Genomic DNA, 18934 nt, shown 5'->3' on the forward strand with positions numbered 1-18934 from the left:
TTCCACTGTATTGGTTTCCCAAACGTCACTTCCCCCCACCATAAAGCCGCCGAGAAACCGCATCGCGTCCTGCGGGTCACGGCGCACAGTGGGCCAGAAGACCGGTGGAGGCGGACAGAAGTCTAGACGCGTTTTGAGCTCCAGAGTCGCTAAATGGGACTCGAACCGAACGTGTGACCCCACCAATGGATTGCTCCCCGAACGAGGAGTCCTTGGTGGGGTACTCGTTTGTTCGAGTCCCGTTTAGCGACTCTGGAGCTCAAAACGCGTCTAGAGTTTTGGCCGCCTCCACCGGTCTTCTGGCCCACTGTGTGCTGTTCGGAATCAGGCGATCGGCGGCTGGGTCGGCGTCAGTAGCGCCCCTCGCGGCCGCGAAAAAACGTGACGTCACTTTTATGGTGGAGTGCCATGATGGAATACACGCATCATCAAGTGACGAAGTGACGTAGGAGGGGCGACCATGGCGGCTGGAGAGGTGGCCTCTAGAACCGTCCGCCCCAGTGGCGCAATCGGTTAGCGCACGGTACTTATACGGCAGTGTCCGTGAGCGATGCCGGGGTTGTGAGTTCGAGCCACCTGGGGCACCTATTTTTTTGCGCTCTGTCCGTTCCCTCACGAGTGCCGTTCTGCCCGTGGTGCTTCTGCCGGCTCTTTTCCCGTCCGCTCCACTGGGAATGCGCCATGTATACATCCCGCGATCCCGACCGCGTGGCCGAGCAGGGCCGCGTGGCGTAGCTGTGTCGCGTTTTAAATGGTTTCCGGCAGCGTTTTTTTGTTTTGTTTTTTTTTTTTCCCGCCAATTACGCAGATGCAGACGGTGGCGGCGTAATCCGATTTGGCGCAGACGTCACCAAGCCCGTCGTGATGGAGGTCCTTTCCCTGGTCCTTCCCCGCGGCTTTCTTGTTGTTGTTTGTTGTTGTTGTTTTTTTGTTGCCGGCGCACTGGCGGAAACCGGATCCCGGCCGAGATCCGACCAAAGGACGAATTTGTCGCGGTTTTGAGAAGGAGACTGTTGACGCTCTGTCTGACCTGGTGCGCTTCTCTGTCTGTTCCAGGTGGGTGTCCGGTGCCGCCGTGCCCCTGCGGTGGCGAGGGTAGGCAACCCAACGGGCAGCGCGTCCGGGAGGGTTGCCGCGCTGCTCGGCGGCCGTGAGCACAGTGGGCCAGAAGACCGGGGGGGGCGGCCAAAAATCCCGGACGCGTTTTGAGCTCCAGAGTCGCTGAACGGGGCTCGAACCGAACGTGTGACCCCACCAATGGACTGCTCTCCGAACGAGGAATCCATTGGTGGGGTCACACGTTCGGTTCGAGTCCTGTTTGGCGACTTTGGCTGGTGAATGCAGTACTTTCCGCATACTTCCTGGGCAACACTGCGTCGCTCAGACCGTGATTTTTTCTCTCCCCTTTTTTCTCTCTCCTTCTCCCCCCGGCAAGGCCTTGGCGCTGCGCCGCTACACGGCGGTGCCGCGCGGCTTGGCCTTGGAAATCCGATCCGTCTTACCACTATTGTGTTTCCCTGATCGATGAGCAGGATGACTCGCGCGAGGCAGCGCTAAGTGGCCCTCCAGGCCGCCAAGCCTGCACGGCTCGAAGCGCCGACAGGACCCGCAGTGGGCCAGAAGACCGGTGGAGGCGGCCGAAACCTAGACGGTTTTTTAGCTCCAAATCGTGGAGGAGGACTCGAAACCCAAGGGGTGCCCCCCAATGGATTCCTCGTTTGGAGAGCAGTCCATTGGTGGGGTCACACGTTCGGTTCGAGTCCCGTTTAGCGACTCTGGAGCTCCAAACGCGTCCGGGATTTTCAGCCGCCTCCACGGGGGCCGAAGGGTACATGACTCTCAACGCGTTACGAGCGGGATGACGTCACGCCCGGAGCAAGCGGCGCTTAAACTTTCAGGGCGGGATGAAAAATTCAGGCTAAGTGCGTGTTGTGGGTGATGTCCGGTGCTTGCCGCCCCGCCCCGCCCCGCCCCGGCCCGACGGCGTGCCTCTGGCCGGATTTTCATGCGGCACGGGATTCATGAACTCCCCTTAATAGCGCGGAAAGATGAAAAGGGAGAGAGAGGGGGGGGGGGAAAGAGGAACGGGTATTCGAACTCGGTACTGTACTGCGGTTTGTTTGCTTCCCGGAATTGACTGTCGGACGATACGTATGTACGTATGCCGGCTTTGAAGTGGCGCCATGTACTCGCCTGTGGGGCCCCCCCCCCCCCCCCCCCGCTCATCCATCTATCCATGCAATATTCCCGAGGCAGCTCAAGCAAGACGTATTCGGGGAGAACTGGTATCCGCTACCCTTTGCAGCCCCTGTCTTTTTTCCCGCTCTTCCTCCTTGTTTCTAGCGGCAAATCCCCCCCCCCCCGCCTCTCTCTCCCGGCCGTCCGATCCAATATTTACGTGCGCCTCGGCAGCCGCTCGAGCCCCGCCAGCCACTCCGGGTGGCGATATTAAAGGTGTCAGGTGCAGGCAGACCGAGTGGCGTCCCGCTTGCGGCGTTCCGCGAACGGCTGGCTCTGGAGACGCGCGGTGACGGATTCCGGGTCCGCGGGTTCCCGGGTTCGAATCCCCGCCCCGCTTTTTCCTTTTCCGCGTTGTTGTCTCGGCGCGTCATCGAAGCGAGGACGAGGACGGGGCGGAAAGCTCGCGGAACTTGCAGGCCTTATCGCGGCTAAACTTGTTTGAATTCCCCGCGCTCTCTGAAGCCAACTCCCTTGCCGCCTCCGCCTACACACTCACACACACCACACACACACACACACACACACACGCACGCGCGCACGCATACACCTGGAAGCGCGTGCTGTCGCGACCAATCCCTTTTCCTGCCAGCAACTGATCCTTGAAACAGATTCCCCCAGGGATCAGGGGGGGCCGTTGGGCTGTCCTGCTTTGCTTCCATACGGACCGAGAGCGCGGGAGTCGTTTGGCCGCTCTGTCTCTCTCGCACCCCCGCGGGACTGAGCGGGACGCGCCGCGAGGGCGACGGAGACGGAGCAACGACGCTCTGCGCTTCGGAATCGGACCGCCCCGCCTCGGTCCCTGCGCCCTGCTTAGCACCGGGGGCTTCTTTCAGCCTCTCGGACAACAGAATTGCACGTGTGTGTGTGTGTGTGTGTGTGTGTGTGTGTGTGTGTGTGTGTGCGCGACACCGGCATGTCGAAGGGGTTGCCCCGAAACGCGAGTTAGCCGCCCCCCCTCCCACTTTGCGTGGCTATTGGCGTCTCTGGGTGTGATTTAGGTTGTGTGTGTGTGTGTGTGTGTGTGTGTGTGTGTGTACGTCTGTGTGAGTGGTGCGTGCGGGGGGCAGGAGAGCTCAGGCAGGGATTGGAGGGCGGTCGAGGGCGTCCCCAGAGTGGACATCAGCCCCCCCCCCTCTTCCCTCCCTTCCGGGTTCGCGTACGCGCTGTGCTGCGACGGTGGTTGTCCTGTTTAATAATTGTGTTTGTGAGGCCGGTGCTGGAGCCCTTCCGGTAGCCGTTTGATAGAAATTTGATGCTGGATAGCCGGCCTGGTGGGTCTTCGCTGCGGGCCGGCCCGGGTTCGACTCCCGCCGGGTCCATCAGCGTGAACTCAGATTTTTCTTTGTTTACGAGACCGGCGGCCGGTACTCTTCCGCTGCACTGGCTTGGCAGTGTACTCCCGGCTGCAACTCATGTGTTTCTTGATGCGTGCGTCCCAAAGCGGTTTACGGGAGTTTGTTTCCTTTCCATCGGGACCTGTCGGGTTTAGCGGGCCAGGGGGGGGGGGGGCTCAAGGCGTGGGCCTGCGTGAGAGAGAGAGAGAGAGAGAGAGAGAGAACGTGGCTCTGATCCTTTGGCAGAGGCGCGGCAAAATAAACACAGGCATGCAGGGCGGTACGGCGTGCACACTGTAGCGGCACGACCGTCCGCAGGGAAACAACAACTTGTTTTTCCGTGTTCTGTGTACCGTGCGTAATTTGAAATGTCGCGGTAAAGTTGCGGGCAGGCGAGGAGGGCGAAGGGTTCCGCCCGCCCCGGTGGCGCAATCGGTTAGCGCGTCGCACTTGAGGGGCAGAGTCCGTGGTCGTGAGTTCGAGCCCCACCAAAGGCACCGTTTTTGTTTTGGTTTGCAATCACCTTTTTGTCAGATATGTGCGCGTGTGTGTCTGTGCGTAGTCCATACTAGGGGTGGGGCAGGGGCCACACGTGCCTGTCTTGGGGTGTTGGCGCGCCGGCGAGCGTTTTTCCGATACAACGCGGTGTTGCTTTGGAGTGGTCGGCTCGCGCGGACGTCGTCGCCGGTTGCGCGCTGGGGCTGAGAGTGGCTGGAGGCTGGGGGGTTCCCGGGGCGTTCCCGGGGCGTTCCCGGGGCGTTCCCGGGGCGTTCCCGGGGCGTTCCACTGAACGCAGCTCAAAGCGAAAGCTTCCCTCCGGAGAGCCATGCAGCACCCTCTTTCATTTTCCCGCCGTTTTTCCGGTGGTTTTCTCCTCGCTTTGTCGCTGCCGCGCGTTTTGAAAATTGGCCGCACTGCGCCGCAGACGGTCGCAGACGGCCGCAGACTTGACAGTCGTTTTTCGTCGCTCCGTCTCCCCGTGTGGGTGCGAGAGAGACCGAGCGACGACTCTGCTGTCGGCTGCAGAGCACTCCATTGCTGTTGGCAGCGTTACAGTGTGCCCACCGTTTCAAATTGGCCCGCTGTGGTGGTAAATAGCCCACCGTCCCCACCTGGCCCGCCTGGACCGCGCACCGCGCTTTTTCGTTTTTTCGCGCCTTTTTTTCCCACCGGGCTTCCCCCTGCACTGCAATAGGCCATGCCGAACCATCGGGGCGAGGCCCATCCGGATCTGCATAAAATATTGCCAACATTTGCCGTGCGAGCCGGCCCGGGCCGAGCCGAGCCACGCTCGATGGATTGGCCCGGGCGGCCCGGCTCGTCAGATGCACGCCCCGCGGAGGGCCCCGCGGCCCCGTGGGGGCTGTGCTTCATAATTAGGAGGCGACCCATTTAAAAACGGACAGACAGACCGGCCGGCGTGTCACGGCAGTCGCGGCCAGACCTGTCGATACGCTGTAGCCGGCCTAACTGCACCCGCCTCGCCCGGCATCGCACAGTGGGCCAGAAGACCGGTGGAGGCGGCCAAAACTCCAGGCGCGTTTTGAGCTCCAGAGTCGCTGAACAGGACTCGAACCGAGCGTGTGACCCCACCAATGGATTCCTCGTTGGGAGAGCAATCCATTGGTGGGGTCACACGTTCGGTTCGAGTCCCATTTAGCGACTCTGGAGCTCAAAACGCGTCTAGAGTTTTGGCCGCCCCCACCGGTCTTCTGGCCCACTGTGCATCGCCCAGCATCGGCCCGGCCGCGCTACAGCCCCTTCCACTTAACCGCTCCCTCCCCATTTTTCGCGTCGTTCAATTCGTTCGCGTCCATAACTCTCTCTCTCTCTCTTTGCCTCTCTCTTTCTCTCTCCCTCTCTCTCCCTCCTCCGCTGACACGTGGCAGGACCGGGAGGGAGAGGGGAGGCCTGTTTGAGCCGAGCCAATAATCGCAAGGCTGCGCGTTCGAATCCCGGCAGAGTTTTTGATCAGTGACAGTGGGGCTGATCTGTCTGTCTGTCTGTCTGTCTGTCTGTCTGTCTGTCTGTCTGTCTGTCTGTCTGTCTGTCTGTCTGTCTGTCTGTCCGTCTGTTTTTCTGTCGGCCCCTTTTTACTTCTCCGGCCACTCCGCCACCACTTTGCGCCACCCCTGGCACGCAGCAGAATTCAAAGGCCGTCAGGCAAGACGGCGCGCGTGTGTGGGTGTGTGTGTGTGTGTGTGGGTGGTCGGCCCCCCTCCCCTTTGTTTGATTTCGCGTCGAGACGTGGCCACCTTGATGGGGCCCAATAGGGCCTGCCTGTTTCGTGGTTCAAAACCGTCGACAAAGAAATGCGAAAAAAGTACTGCCCCAGGTGAGGCTCGAACTCACAACCCCGGCATGGCTCACGGACACTGCCGTATAAGTACCGTGCGCTAACCGATTGCGCCACTGGGGCAGACATGCTGCATTGGAAGTGGCTGTGCAAAAAAGGCGGCGGTGTCGACGGCCGGCGGGGCGCTGGCCGCGTGGGGGCGTGGGGACGCGGCGGGGCAAAGTTTCTCGCGACACCCCGCGGCCCCGCGCGGGGCTGGCCCAGGCTGGCCCAGCCGGGAAGGGGACTAACAAAGCCAAAAGCAATTGGTTACCGCTTTCCCCACGCAGCGGCAAAGCCGTGGTGGGGCGTGGTGGGGCCTTAGGTGTGTCGCTACACTGATTGCATTACCCCCAGGGGTGGGCCCGGAGGGACTGGCGCGTTATTGAAAGAATAGCGCACTCGTCTTGCCGCTGCACAGTGGAGTGGATTTGCCAGGAGACCGGCGCGCGCGGCCGAAACTCCAGATGCGTTTTGAGCCTCAGAGTCGCTAACCGGGACTCGAACCGAACGTGTGACCCCACCAATGGATTCCTCGTACGGAGAGCATTCCATTGGTGGGGTCACACGCTTGGTTGGGATCCCATTCAGCGACTGTGGAGCTCAAAACGCGTTCGGGGTGTTGACCGCCTCCACCGGTCTTCTGGCCCACTGTGCGCTGCGAGGAAGTCCCTCCGCGGCGTTTCCGACTGCCTCCTCAGCTTTTGCAGTGTACCTGCAAGCTGCAGCGACCCCCGGGGCTGGTCCTTTGAGGCCGTGCCGCGCCGTGCCGCGCCGTGCCGCGCCCTGATTGGCGGTCGCGCGTCTCTCTCGCTGCAGGTCAAAGGTCAAAGGCACTGGGCCGCCGCCGGGGACAGCCAATGCAAATGGGGCAAGGCCGGGCCGGGCCGGGCCAGGCCGGGCGACTCGAACCCGGACCTGGAAAAGGCAACGTCCTGGAGGCCCTGGAGGTTCCTGGAGGTTCCTGGAGGTTCCTGGAGGTTCCTGGAGTTTCCTGGAGGTTCCTGGAGGTTCCTGCAGGTTCCTGGAGGTTGCCGGAGGTCCTGCAGAGGGCCGCCGCGAAGAAAGATCCAATCGAGAGTGAAGTTACCTGGCGACGTAAAGTGAGGTTAGCGTAGGAAAATTTGATAGACGACATAAAGTGTGATTACGGCCGCGAAAAAAAAAGTGCCTCTTCACTCCACGCGCTCACACACACTCACTCTCACACACACACACACGACCGACACTGATAAAAACGTAGCGTCAAAACCGCCAGGATACTCTTTTTTTCCATGAATGCATTACGCGCCATTCCTACAACGTGGGCCTGAGCCGCGAGGCCTCCCTCCCATCCGCCGGAAGGAGTGAAAACTGTGCGTTTTCGCCTTCTCGCCTCTCTGAAACGGACAAATAGTTCCTTCCTCGCCCCGCCTCGCCCCGCCCCGCCCGCACGTCACCCGCAATTTGCCATTTTTCAGAGTGCCTTTTCTTTGTCTCTCCACTACATTACCCCCCCCCCCTCCCTCACCCCTTTCTCTTTTCTCAGCCGCTCCCCCTTATCAGATCCCGTCTCCTCCTTCTCCCTCTCTCTTTTGTGTCCAACTTTCAGTCCGAACGCGTGGTGTGCTGCTGCGCTTTGAGCCCCCCTGCATGTCCTTCTCTCCCCCCCCCCTCCTCAGCCCCCCCCCTCCCTCTTCACCCCGTTCCCTCTTGCAACCGGGGCGCGTCCATAAATTCAAATTACTCCGTTAGGGGCGCCCCCTTGGAGGGGGTGGGGGGCGTTATGTCGGTGAGCTGGCACGCCAAATGAGCCCCCCTCCCTCCCCCTTTCCGCGGGAAAATGTTTGTTGGCGGGGATGACCTCATCTTGCTGGCCTGGAAGGAGTCGATGGGAGCAGCGCCGAGCCACGCCGCCGCCCGCCCGTCCGCCCGCCCGCGCTGCCTCGCAGTGGCGAGAGTCAAATTTTGGAGTCCGCAAGGGGCTGTGTCGCAGTAGTCGAGGACGTAAAGGCGTCGACCCGTGAGCTGGGTACCCGGGGATCGAATCCCGCCACTTCCTAGTTTTTGCCTCACCTGGTTCTTTCCTGTACAGTGTGTTCACGATGGAAACTCACCTTCTCTTTCCGAGCCAGATCTGCGTCAGCTGGGCTTGAAACGAACCAAGTGGGTGTTGTGCGCGTTGCATCGTATTGGCAGGGAGAGAAACAACGAGTGTTTAATTTCCGCAGAGGTGTGGTGCGTTGGCGAGTTGCACCTGACCGCTCGCTCTGATTGGCTATCCGATCCGCGGCCCGCCCCGCCCCGCCCCCGGAGCGCCCCCCAGCGTCTCGTGTTTCGCCGCCTCCAGGACTGTTTGACTTGGTCGAAATGAAACTCCTCGTCGAAACTGTTCCTGACGACTCGGAAGTGCTCGGGTCGTCCCCACCTGGAACTTCAGTCTCAAGGGGCGGCGATTTCAAAGGCGTATACACAGTCAACACTTCTTTTTTTACAAGTTGTTTCATTTCAGTTTTGGCCGCCTGCGCTGGTCTTCCGTCAAATCCACTGTGCTTTGCAGTGTTGCTGCAGCCCCTGCCGAGTGTTGGCACACTGTTGGCGTTGCGACGGCGGCCAGGGGGGCACCAGGGGGGCACTGTTGCTGGCCCGGGCCCCAGGGTCTGGGGTGCCACGGTCGCCCTGCTCACTCCAGACACTCGAGACACTCGGGACGACGAGAGTCTCAATGCCACAATGGCGACTCTTTCCTTGCCTAATGCCGCCTTTGTCCACTACATTATTTTATTTCCGCCACCCCCCTCGCCCGGAGCGCTGGGGCCCCGAGCCAGATAATTGGCAGGGTCTTTGTTTTCGCCTCTCCGTCTCTCTCGCACACCAGGGGGGCGTCCCGAGAGTGCGGCACACTGCCGAATCACTTCAGCAGGCCTTGTTGCACTCGCAGACAATTTTGAAAAAAAAAAAATTTCACTTGGTTTGGTTTACGAGCGAGCGCGTGTGTGTACACGCTTCGCGTGGCAAAAAAATAAAATCATTAATTTTTGTTTGTTTGTGTTACAGCTGGTGTCACGGACCATCCCCAAATACTTCCCGACCGTGAGTTTCAGTCTGCCCGTGAGTCTTCAAGCACGCGGCCCCGAACCGTCCCGCTTAGGATAGCTAGGCAGAAAAAAATTGAGGTGCCGGTAGTCGAACCCCGGCCAGTCTCTCTCGCAACGTGACGCGAACGGCCTGGCCGGGCCTGGCGTGCGAGAGAGACCGCCTAAGGGCGCCGCTCCGTCCCGCTCCGTCCCGCTGGCCGGCTAACTTTTGTTTCTCGGAACAAATCAATCGGACGGACGGGAGGCAAGCCAGGCAGGGGCAATCGCTCGGATAATTGTGTTTTTCGGCGCGCGGCGCGAACCGCCGCACGCGGCACTGGAAAAGCGGGTTGCAGGGCGCGTTTGTACGAAGACAGAGTAGCGGACAGTTTCGGAATTTTTCCGACGATTGGAGGCTATTTTTTAGCAGATGATACCTTCACACTTGAAACATAACTACTATACACATGAAGGTGTCAGCGTGCTTTTACTCTCGAGTCCACCTCGCTCGGGTCTACATATTTTGTTTCATACACAATTTTAATTACTATCTTTGGAATGAGCCCGCATACTACCCCGTATAAGAAAACCAAACGAGTATTAACTGAGAAATTTGAAAGGGAAAAGAAAAAAATTTGAACTCTACACCCCCTCCCCACACTGAGATTCCAAACGCTATGAGTATAGCACGTATGGTGCAATGCGCTGGGATATCGCACCACACGTGCAATGCCAGAGCCGTATCGCACCATAGGTGCAATGCTTTCCGAAAATGCCCTGTGATAATGCATGGGAAAGGAGAGGCATTGCACTTCATGTGCAATGATTTTGCATTGCACCAATTGACGCTATACTCATAGCGTTTGGATTCTCAGTGCAGTCTTAATGGGGAGGCCTCCTGCTTTACTTCGGTGTTCGGGATGGGAACCGGTGCTATCAGGTACCTGGGGTTAATCCCGTCAGCGACTCTAAGCGTTCGCCGGGGGACCCAGTAGGACCCCAAAGCTCAGGCAGCTGGGTGAGAGCACCCAGTACGAAGCTCTTAGAGGGGCGGGACGTAGAGTGAGACGACAGAGAGACAGAGAGAGACTCAGACAGAGAAGAGGTTTGGTGGGAGCTTCTTGTTTTCGTAGGGTTGGTTGTGTACCCCATGGTACCCCCACTGTCCGGCGCTCCCGTACCGAACATACAGCGTTTTAGGCCAGCTTCAAAGGACTTATCATCGCCTCCCCGACGAATCGAGGAGGCACCACCCGCAACCACACACCGGATGGTCTGGATTGATGGATCAAATACGCCATCGCTCCAGTGCCGAGGCCAACCCGCCGAAGCGGATTGCTTTTTAGACACCCACAGCGGAGTGGCCAGGTGAATGTGACTCTGACCACTACGCTATCACGCTTGTACGTCTGGCAGCGTGTTGGACGACGGGTTTGAGTTGCACTGAGAGGAAGGCGGTCGAAAAATGTAACGAAATGATGAGATTCGATCCCCGGACCCCGTCACCGGGATCACACGACTTTACGCTCTCGGCCACCACGGCCCATGATGAGGGGACCGGCGTGAGGTGGGTTCTTGACGCTACAGGACTCGACCGACCCGGTCAAAATTTCGCAAGAAGTTGGAGGAGTCGAACCGCCGACCCCAGCACTGGGAACCGACGCCTCTACTCCCTGGACCACCAAGTCCCATGCTCGAAGTGGGCTCACGTTCACGGGTTTTAACCGCACTGGGTGAGGCAATAAAATTAAATGGAAATATTTGTTAGGAGTCGAACCTCCGGCATGTGGGCCTGTTGCACACGGCTCCGCTCTAATGGCCTCGAACCACCACCCTTAAGATAGCAAGTCGCAAAAACTTATGTGACGCTGGTATTCGAACGCCGGTTTGCGGTAACTCGATCCCACGTCTCTAACCTCTCGGCTCTCACAGCAGTTGTGAAAAGCGACGGATCATCTGCTTTCATTAACGTTCGTTGAATGAGATTTTTCACCAACAACAAGTTCTCTTGGAAGTTCCAAGATTTTTTTTCGAATAGTGCAGTGGGCTGTTGCTTCAAGTTCCGCTCCGCCGATAGTTTGCTGCTTGGCGCCGATGCAAATGGCCGTCGGTTTGCGCAGCGCCCCGCTCGCCCCGCCTGATTGGCTGCTCCATCAAACACACCAAGCGCGAGGCGGTAAAATTCAAATCGATTCCGGGCCGCTAGGCCCTGGCCTGGCTAGGCCTGGCCGCGGGAATGCCGCACAGTGGGCCAGAAGACCGGTGGAGGCGGCCAAAACTCGAGACGCGTTTTGAGCTCCAGAGTCGCTGAACAGGACTCGAACCGAACGCGTGACCCCACCAATGGATTCCTCGTTCGGACAGCAATCCATTGGTGGGGTCACACGTTCGGTTCGAGTCCCATTTAGCGACTGTGGGGCTCAAAACGCGTCTGGGATTTCGACCGCCTCCACCGGTCCTCTGGCCCACTGAGCGGCAGGCAGTCGAGCTGGCAGCCGATGACGTCCCGATTGGACTGCAGCGAGCTGGTGCATTATTTGGGAGCTGTTGTCGAGCAAGTCTTAGGCATGCATTTGTCACCGCGGCGTTGCCTCGCTAGGGGAGGGGGAGGGGAGGGGGAGTGATGGCTGCCAGCGACACTGCCAGCCTCCCTCTCTCGCTCCCTCCCTCCAGAATGCATTCGGCTCTTCATCTTGTCACTCAGGGCCGCTGCAGCAGCGCCGTCGTTGTCTCTCTCGCACTCGTGGGGCGGCCCGGCTAGGGCACGGCTAGGGCACGGCGCCTCCCCTGCCGTTTAAAAGGCAGCCTGTCATTGGCGCTTGATTATTGGTCCAAGCCATTACGTGGCGCGGCTCCAGATCGCCTTGTTGGCCGGCCGGCCGGACAGACAGACAGACAGACAGACAGACAGACAGACAGACATCCAGGTGACAGTGGTGACGCATGGGCAGCGGTGCGCACCTGGCCAGGTTGACAAAATTCCAGACTCCTGTTTTGTTTTTCATCGGTAACTGGAGCCACCCTTGGCCCGTCGGCAGGCTCAATCCCTCCACCGAAAGAGAGCGAAAAAAAGAGGGCGAAAAAGCGGCGTCGGCTGGTATTCGAACCCGGGCCCGGGCCGGGAGCTCTCATTTCACCGCGGGCGTCCTATTTGCATGGCATCTGACTAGGAAGCAGAGTCCGCCTCTTTTTGCGGCGTCTAGGCGGGAGGAGGGGAGGGGGAAGGGGGAGGGGAGGGGAGGGGCCGGGTCTGGCTGGAGTGCGGAGGCAGGGAGTGCTCTGAATATTTTTACATGATCCCCTATTTGTGCTGAGGTGTGGTGCCTTCTCTCTGTTTATTGCCCAGGCCGCACTCCGGTTCTCTGATGTTACAGTGGCGCAATCGGTTAGCGTGTCTGAGTGATGCCGAAGGGTGTGGGTTCAAAACTCACTCGGTGCCGATTTTTTTTCAGTAATTTTTTTATTCCAATTATGAGAACGATGACAGCTTAGGCTCAACCCCTGCCCAGGCCACGTGTTTATGACGATCCGTTCTAAACAAGGAAAGCCTTGATGCCAGTCAGCTCGGCAGTTCACATGTCCGCCCCAGTGGCGCAATCGGTTAGCGCACGGTACTTATACGTCAGTGTTCGTGAGCAATGCCGGGGTTGTGAGTTCGAGCCTCACCTGGGGCAAAATTTTTTCTCCCCCTCTGTGAGATTCTCCGCACCCTCCGTGGCTCGTCGAACACACAAACACGACGAATGTCTTCCTCTAACGGAGGCGGTGATGGCACTACTCTTTTGCATTATGCATCGCATTGGCTCCATTAATGTAGACTAACGACCCCGCCAGCCCCGCCAGCCCGCCAGCCCCGCGAGGACCGTTTAAGGTATTGACCCCATTAGTCGGCAACCCCTTTGAGGGCTGGCTTCTGTGTGTCGCGGCGTCAGTGTAGTGGAAGTGCCTGAGAGTCCCGCCCGGCCTCGCTGGCCTCATTTTAATATGAAATCTGTCACTTAGGGCTGCGCCGTGGCTGTGCCGGCGGCACGGTCCCGGGGGAGGCGCGCTGTGGGCCAGACGACCGGCGCAGGCGGCCCAAACCCTAGACGCGTTTCGAGCTCCAGAGTCACTAAACAGGACTCGAACCGAACGTGTGACCCCACCAATGGATTCCTCGTTCCTAGAGCAATCCATTGGTGGGGTCACACGTTCGGTTCGAGTCCCACTTAGCGACTTTGGAGCTCAAAACGCGTCTAGAGTTTTGGCCGCCTCCACCGGCCTTCTGGCCCACTGTGCCAGGCCGAGGCCGTCACAACATCGGGGAGGTCGTCGCGCTGCCGGCCGAGGCCGAGGCCAGTCGGTAATCAGGGAGGCACACAGGACGAATTAATCAACAGCTGGGTTGACGCCGGCCCCGGCCTCGGCCTCGGCCTCGCAAGGGTCGCCGAGTGTTCCTTCCCGGTGCGGTCGCTGCGGCCGAGAGGCCCGGCCCTGGCCAGGCTGCTTCGTGAACTCGGAGGGGCTGGACCAGACGGCACTCCTGGAACACGGCTCGGCTAGCCCGGCTAGCTCGGCCAGCGGCCAGGCGAATTTGAAACGATCGACCAGGGCCTGTTGTTGGCCGAGCGGACAGTGGCACTCTGACGGCCACCCTGGCCGACAGACAGACCGGCAGACAGACAGACAGACAGACAGACAGACAGACAGACAGACAGACAGACAGACAGACAGACAGACAGACAGCAGACAGACGACAGACCAGGCGGAATGGCCTTTACCGCATGGAAGGAAAGCCCGGCAAGAAAGGGGTGGGGCCGTTGGTTTGCTTCAGAGAGAGAGAGAGAGAGAGAGAGAGAGAGAGGAAGAGAGACCAGCACAACTTTTATATGAGAATAAAAAGCAAGGGACGTCGCACGGCGAGCGTCGCGAAGCCAGGCCCAGCCAGGCCCAGCCAGGCCGCAGCGCACACTGGGAATATGTAGAGGTACGTCGCGTCGCCACTCCCAGTAATTGCGACATGAGGAAAGACTGGCCGGCGGACGGACGGAGAATGGCAACCCGTCGAGACTGCGCCGCTCAAGCCTGTCGCTGCATTTAAGGGCAGCCGTGAAAAATGACACGTCGGGTTTTTCCGAGGGGTTTTCTCCGCGCGGGTGTGTGTGAGTACATTACAACGCGGAGTGTCGGGTTTTTCTGCGACCTTATTATTCCGTTAAAAGCAGAGCGAATAAGTAACCGTGGAGAGAGAGGGAGAGAGAGAGAGACAGACAGAGAAACAGAGGAAGGGGGAAAGGGGTTTGCAGACGCAGTGGCGATGCACCCGTGTGTGCCATTACCATGGTCATGCAGCCTTTAATGGCCCGCAGGGAGGAAGAGAGAGAGGGGGGGAGGAGGTAGAGAGACAGGGGGGTGTTGGTTGCGCTGTCGAGGGCTGGGCCCTGGCTGGGCATGCAGGGGGGTGATTGAGCTCTTTAATCCTCTGCGGCTGCATCGCCACAAATTAGGAAATTAAATTTTGGGTTTTCCCCCCCGCGACGGAATCCGCTTGTTTCATTCGAGACTGTTTGTTTTTATTTTCCAAAGTCGCTAAAAAATAAATAAGTTGCCGTGCTGATGCCGGGGGATTTATGGCGTAACGAATTGAGCTGCCGTGCGGTTCTGACGCGTCGGAGAACAGCCCAATGCTTTGAAATGGGCCAGAGGACCGGTGGAGGCGGCCAAAATCCCAGACGTGTTTTGAGCTCCAGAGTCGCTAAATGGGACTCGAACCGAACGTGTGACCCCACCAATGGATTCCTCGTCCGGAGTGCAGTTCATTGGTGGGGTCACACGTTCGGTTCGAGTCCCGTTAAGCGACTCTGGAGCTCAAAACGCGTCTCGAGTTTCGACAGCCTGCGCCGGGCCGGTCTTCACAGTGGCGGCGCAAAGTGCCCCGTCGCCGCTTCGCCGCCTCGGTGTTTGCGGACCCACTGCCGAGGACGACGTTCCGGTTTGTACAGCGCCGGAAAACGGAAAAAAAAGGAAATCGGAAAGCAGGCCGAGAGCGAAGAACACCGCGACGCGTCGAAAAATGATGCCCCAGGTGAGGCTCGAACTCACAACCCCGGCATCGCTCACGGACACTGCCCTATAAGTACCGTGCGCTAACCGATTGCGCCACTGGGGCGGACGTCGTGTCTGATGGATTGGCCGCGGCGTCGCGTCGCGGCCCTTCCAGGCCCTTCGCGGTGTGGTGCCGGGACTGCCGGCCGCGCGGCGTAATTTTGGCGTTGGCAATTTGGCACCAAAGCGGAGATAAGTCCGTTGTCCACCGAGTTTGGGGGATTTGGCGCGCTGCCCGGCGTCTCTCTCTCTCCTCTCTCTCTCTCTCTCTCTCTCTCTCTCTCTCTCTCTCTCTCTCTCTCTCTCTCTCTCTCTCTCTCTCTCTCTCTCTCTCTCCACGCCTCGGGGTTGGGGCGGCCATCACTCCAGCGGGGCGCTGCGCGTGTGTAGCCTCGCGTTGCCGCCCGCCCCGCTCCGCCCCGCCCCGCCCCGCCCCGCCCCGCCCCGCCATACAGATGCCACTCACTTCCGGCAGCAGCTGCACCCTCAAGTGCCCATCGGGCGGGAAGGGCTGTCAACCAGCCGCTTGGCGCGCTGGCAACCCGCGCCTGCACTGCAAGCGGCGGGGCGGGGCACTGTGGGCCAGAAGACCGCTGGTGGCGGCCAAAATTCCAGACGCGTTTTGAGCTCCAGAGTCGCTGAACAGGACTCGCACCGAACGTGTGTGACCCCACCAATGGATTCCTCGTTCGGAGAGAAATCCATTGGTGGGGTCACACGTTCGGTTCGAGTCCCGTTTAGCGACTCTGGAGCTCAAAACGCGTCTGGAGTTTCGGCCGCCTGCACCGGTCTTCTGGCCCACTGTGCGCCATGCAAGCGGGGCCGTTGCCGCCGGCTCCACCATCCCCCCGGGCCTGGCGGCCTCGCGGCGCTTCCCACCGGAGGGGCTTATCTCGCTGGGCCTCCTGACCCGACTCGATCACAAGGGAGCCGATCCCGATAAATCAAGTGCCGAGCATTGCCGAGCCGAGCCCAGCCCGGCCCGGCCCGGCCGCCATGGTCCGTAATTTCCGAATAATTTCCAGGGATTTGGGATCCCTCCGTCGGTACCGTGTTTCCACCCTAATTCGATTGTTGAACGGCGGTCGGGAGCTGGCATCTCCACTGTGTGCGTCTGTGTGAGAGGGAGAGAGAGCAGGCATCTCCACTGTGTGCGTCTGTGTGAGAGGGAGAGAGAGCAGGCATCTCCACTGTGTGCGTCTGTGTGAGAGAGAGCGCGCTGCCGCTGCAGGCCCCGTAGGCAGTGTAGGGCCCATAGAGGCAGGGCGTGCCAACTTCGGGGCGTAGCGGCGTAGCGGCACTAGAAGTTCGGCCCGGAGCCAGGACCCTTACTCCACCCCCCCTCCCAGCCTCCTCTTCGCGGGGCTTCGCGGGGGGTTCGGCCGCCCAGGCCGCCCCAGGCCGCGGCCCCCGATTCTCACACTTCACCACTTCGCGTCCCCCCCCCCCCGCGGTGGCGCTACTTGATGGGGCGTATATGAGTGGACTTGGGAGCAAACGGAGCGCAATGTTGTTATGGCAGCGCGCTATCGGCAGACGGAGAGTCGTCGCTCTGTCTCTCTCGCACCCGCACGGCCGCGCGCGCCGCGCACGGGACGCCCCGCGAGTGCGAGAGAGACAGAGCGACGACTCTCGGAATCGGTCTGCGGGTCGCGGCAGCGGCGGCTGCGAATCACGTCCGAGGCGTCGAAATGAGTTATCACCGGACGTGAGGGGCTCATTCCGAACGGTAGCGCTGTCCCTCTCGCACTCGAGTGGCGTCTCGCGGGGGAAGAGAGAGAGAGAGAGAGAGAGAGAGAGAGAGAGAGAGAGAGAGAGAGAGAGAGAGAGAGAGAGAGAGAGAGAGAGAGAGAGAGAGAGTGGCGTCCGGCCGGCCAAGCCGCGTCTCGAGATCTCGGAGTGCTGGACGTGAGAAGTACGCGGCACTGGAAGGAGTGGAGGAGTGACGCAGTGACGGGCGGCTCGGGAGCGCCTTGCGGGTAGGCAACGCGGCGGCAGGGCGATGCTGGCGTTGCCTACCCGCAAGGCGCTTCACGTCCGCGACGCACAGTGGGCCAGAAGACCGGCGGAGGTGGCCAAAACTCCAGACGCGTTTTGAGCTCCAGAGTCGCTAAATGGGCCTCGAACCGAGCGTGTGACCCCACCAATGGATTCCTCGTTCGGAGAGCAATCCATTGGTGGGGTCACACGTTCGGTTCGAGTCCCTTTGAGTGACTCTGGAGCTCGAAATGCGTCTAGAGTTTTGGCCGCCGCCGACGTTCTTCTGGCACATTGTGCGGTGTCCTCGGCGTCCACGAAGGGCACGCTGGGCCGAAGGGACAGGACGCCGCCGAAGGGCAGGCGGAGGCTACACTGTGAGTGCTACGCCGTGGCACGCGCGGCTGGGCCGGGCCGGGCCGGGCTGGGGCAAGGCTGGGGCTGGGGCCGCCCGCTGTGTGTTGTTTTCATTTTGTTTTGGGTCTCCCTCACTGGAAGGGCGGCCAGAGCGCGCTGCAGGAAGCGAAAAAAAAGAGGGAAGAGGGCTCCGCCGGGGTTCGAACCCGCGCTCCGTCCGACGCAGTGCCTTCGCGGGGAGCGGCAATTAAGGCCTAATTTATGTGGTTCGGCGCTGCGCCCTACCTATGAACCTCTCTCCCTCTCCCCCCCCCCTCCCCTCCCTCCCCCTCCCCCTCCCCCCTCCTCCCCTCCCCTCCCCTCGGGGCGCGGTCTTTCCTGTCTGAGACCGCCCCCCGGCACAAAGAGCACGTGGAGACGTACAAAACAGTTCGGCATAAATCCCCGGACTGTCAGCGGAAGGCGCCACACTGCCAGAAAGAGAGGGAGGGAGAGGGAAACCCTTTTGGCCTTTATTATATTTTTTGGCGGGGGAGAGAGTGCCGCTTTCGATGGTCTACGACGTCTATCTTAAATATAGGAGTATGCTGGGAGGGTTTGGTTTGGCAGGCCATGCACTCGGCGTTGAGTTGCCGCGCTGTGTGTGTGTGTGTGTGTGTGTGTGTGTGTGTGTGAGAGAGAGAGAGAGAGAGAGAGAGAGAGAGAGAGAGAGAGAGAGAGAGAGAGAAAGAGAATAAGAATGAGTGGCAGTGAGTCGCGAGCTGCAACTGGTGCAAGCTGGCTGCTGGAGGCTGCTGGAGGCTGCTGGAGGCTGCTGGAGGCTGCTGGAGGCGGTAACCGCGAAGCGGACAGGGAGAGCGCATTGCACGGAGCGCAGGCAGAGTGCTTTTTACTGGAGAGACTGACGCTCCAGGGCGGAGTGACGCCGCGCGCCTCCTGGAGACGGGCCTGGAAAGGGCCTGGAATGGGCCTGGAGAATTCTCAAGGGAGGAGGGCCTGGAAGGGGCTAAGGACCCAAGCAGCGCTACAAAACGGATCCTCTCAACTAACCACTCGGTCTCAGCGCGCAGGGTGACTTCCGCCGGAGACTCTGCCTCTGTGCGCGCGCGTGTGTGTGTGTGTGTGTGTGTGTAAAAGCGGAGGTGAATGAAGTGTGGGTGGGTGCATGAATACGAGGTGAACAAGTCAGTGTGTGTGTGTGCGCGCGCGGGCGGTCGGGGCTTTTTCAAGTGGTATTCCCCCCCCCCCGTCCGTCTGCAATATTTCATTATTCTGCTATTTTTGTTTGCCTTTGTTTGTCGTTCGTGTATTTTTTAATAGGAAAATGCGAAAAAAAGGGCTCGAAAAAAAAGGCGTGAGTGTTCCCGGGCGATGGAAGCATGAATGAATGCCCTTTTGTGCCGGCCCGACCTGTCTATTTGAGGCGAGGTGTGTCGGCGGTTATTCCCGCGAGAGAGAGAGAGAGAGAGAGAGAGAGAGAGAGGAGAGAGAGAGAGAGAGAGAGAGAGAGAGAGAGAGAGACGGGGAGGGGGTCGCTGTCTGACCAAGTT

The 18934-nt window shown here is 59.9% G+C and overlaps 1 protein-coding gene and 3 non-coding genes across 4 annotated transcripts in view; 2 read left to right on the plus strand and 2 right to left on the minus strand.

The window, feature by feature from the left end:
* The window catches only part of LOC117648022 (very low-density lipoprotein receptor-like), a 106731-nt gene that overhangs the window by 1507 nt on the left and 86290 nt on the right, over window positions 1–18934 (plus strand). The window contains exon 2 of the mRNA XM_034390158.1: window positions 8947–8982. Within this exon, the coding sequence (XP_034246049.1) occupies window positions 8947–8982 (36 nt within the window). The remainder of the gene's footprint in view (window positions 1–8946; window positions 8983–18934) is intronic.
* Window positions 5903–5994, minus strand: Trnai-uau. The gene is given in 2 exon segments: window positions 5903–5938; window positions 5957–5994. It is a non-coding gene; the product is annotated as a tRNA-Ile (tRNA).
* On the plus strand, window positions 12549–12640 carry Trnai-uau. The gene is given in 2 exon segments: window positions 12549–12586; window positions 12605–12640. It is a non-coding gene; the product is annotated as a tRNA-Ile (tRNA).
* On the minus strand, window positions 15023–15114 carry Trnai-uau. The gene is given in 2 exon segments: window positions 15023–15058; window positions 15077–15114. It is a non-coding gene; the product is annotated as a tRNA-Ile (tRNA).

Source organism: Thrips palmi, unplaced genomic scaffold (assembly GCF_012932325.1).
Source record: "Thrips palmi isolate BJ-2018 unplaced genomic scaffold, TpBJ-2018v1 HiC_scaffold_3, whole genome shotgun sequence".
NCBI classification, from domain to species: Eukaryota; Metazoa; Arthropoda; class Insecta; order Thysanoptera; family Thripidae; genus Thrips; species Thrips palmi.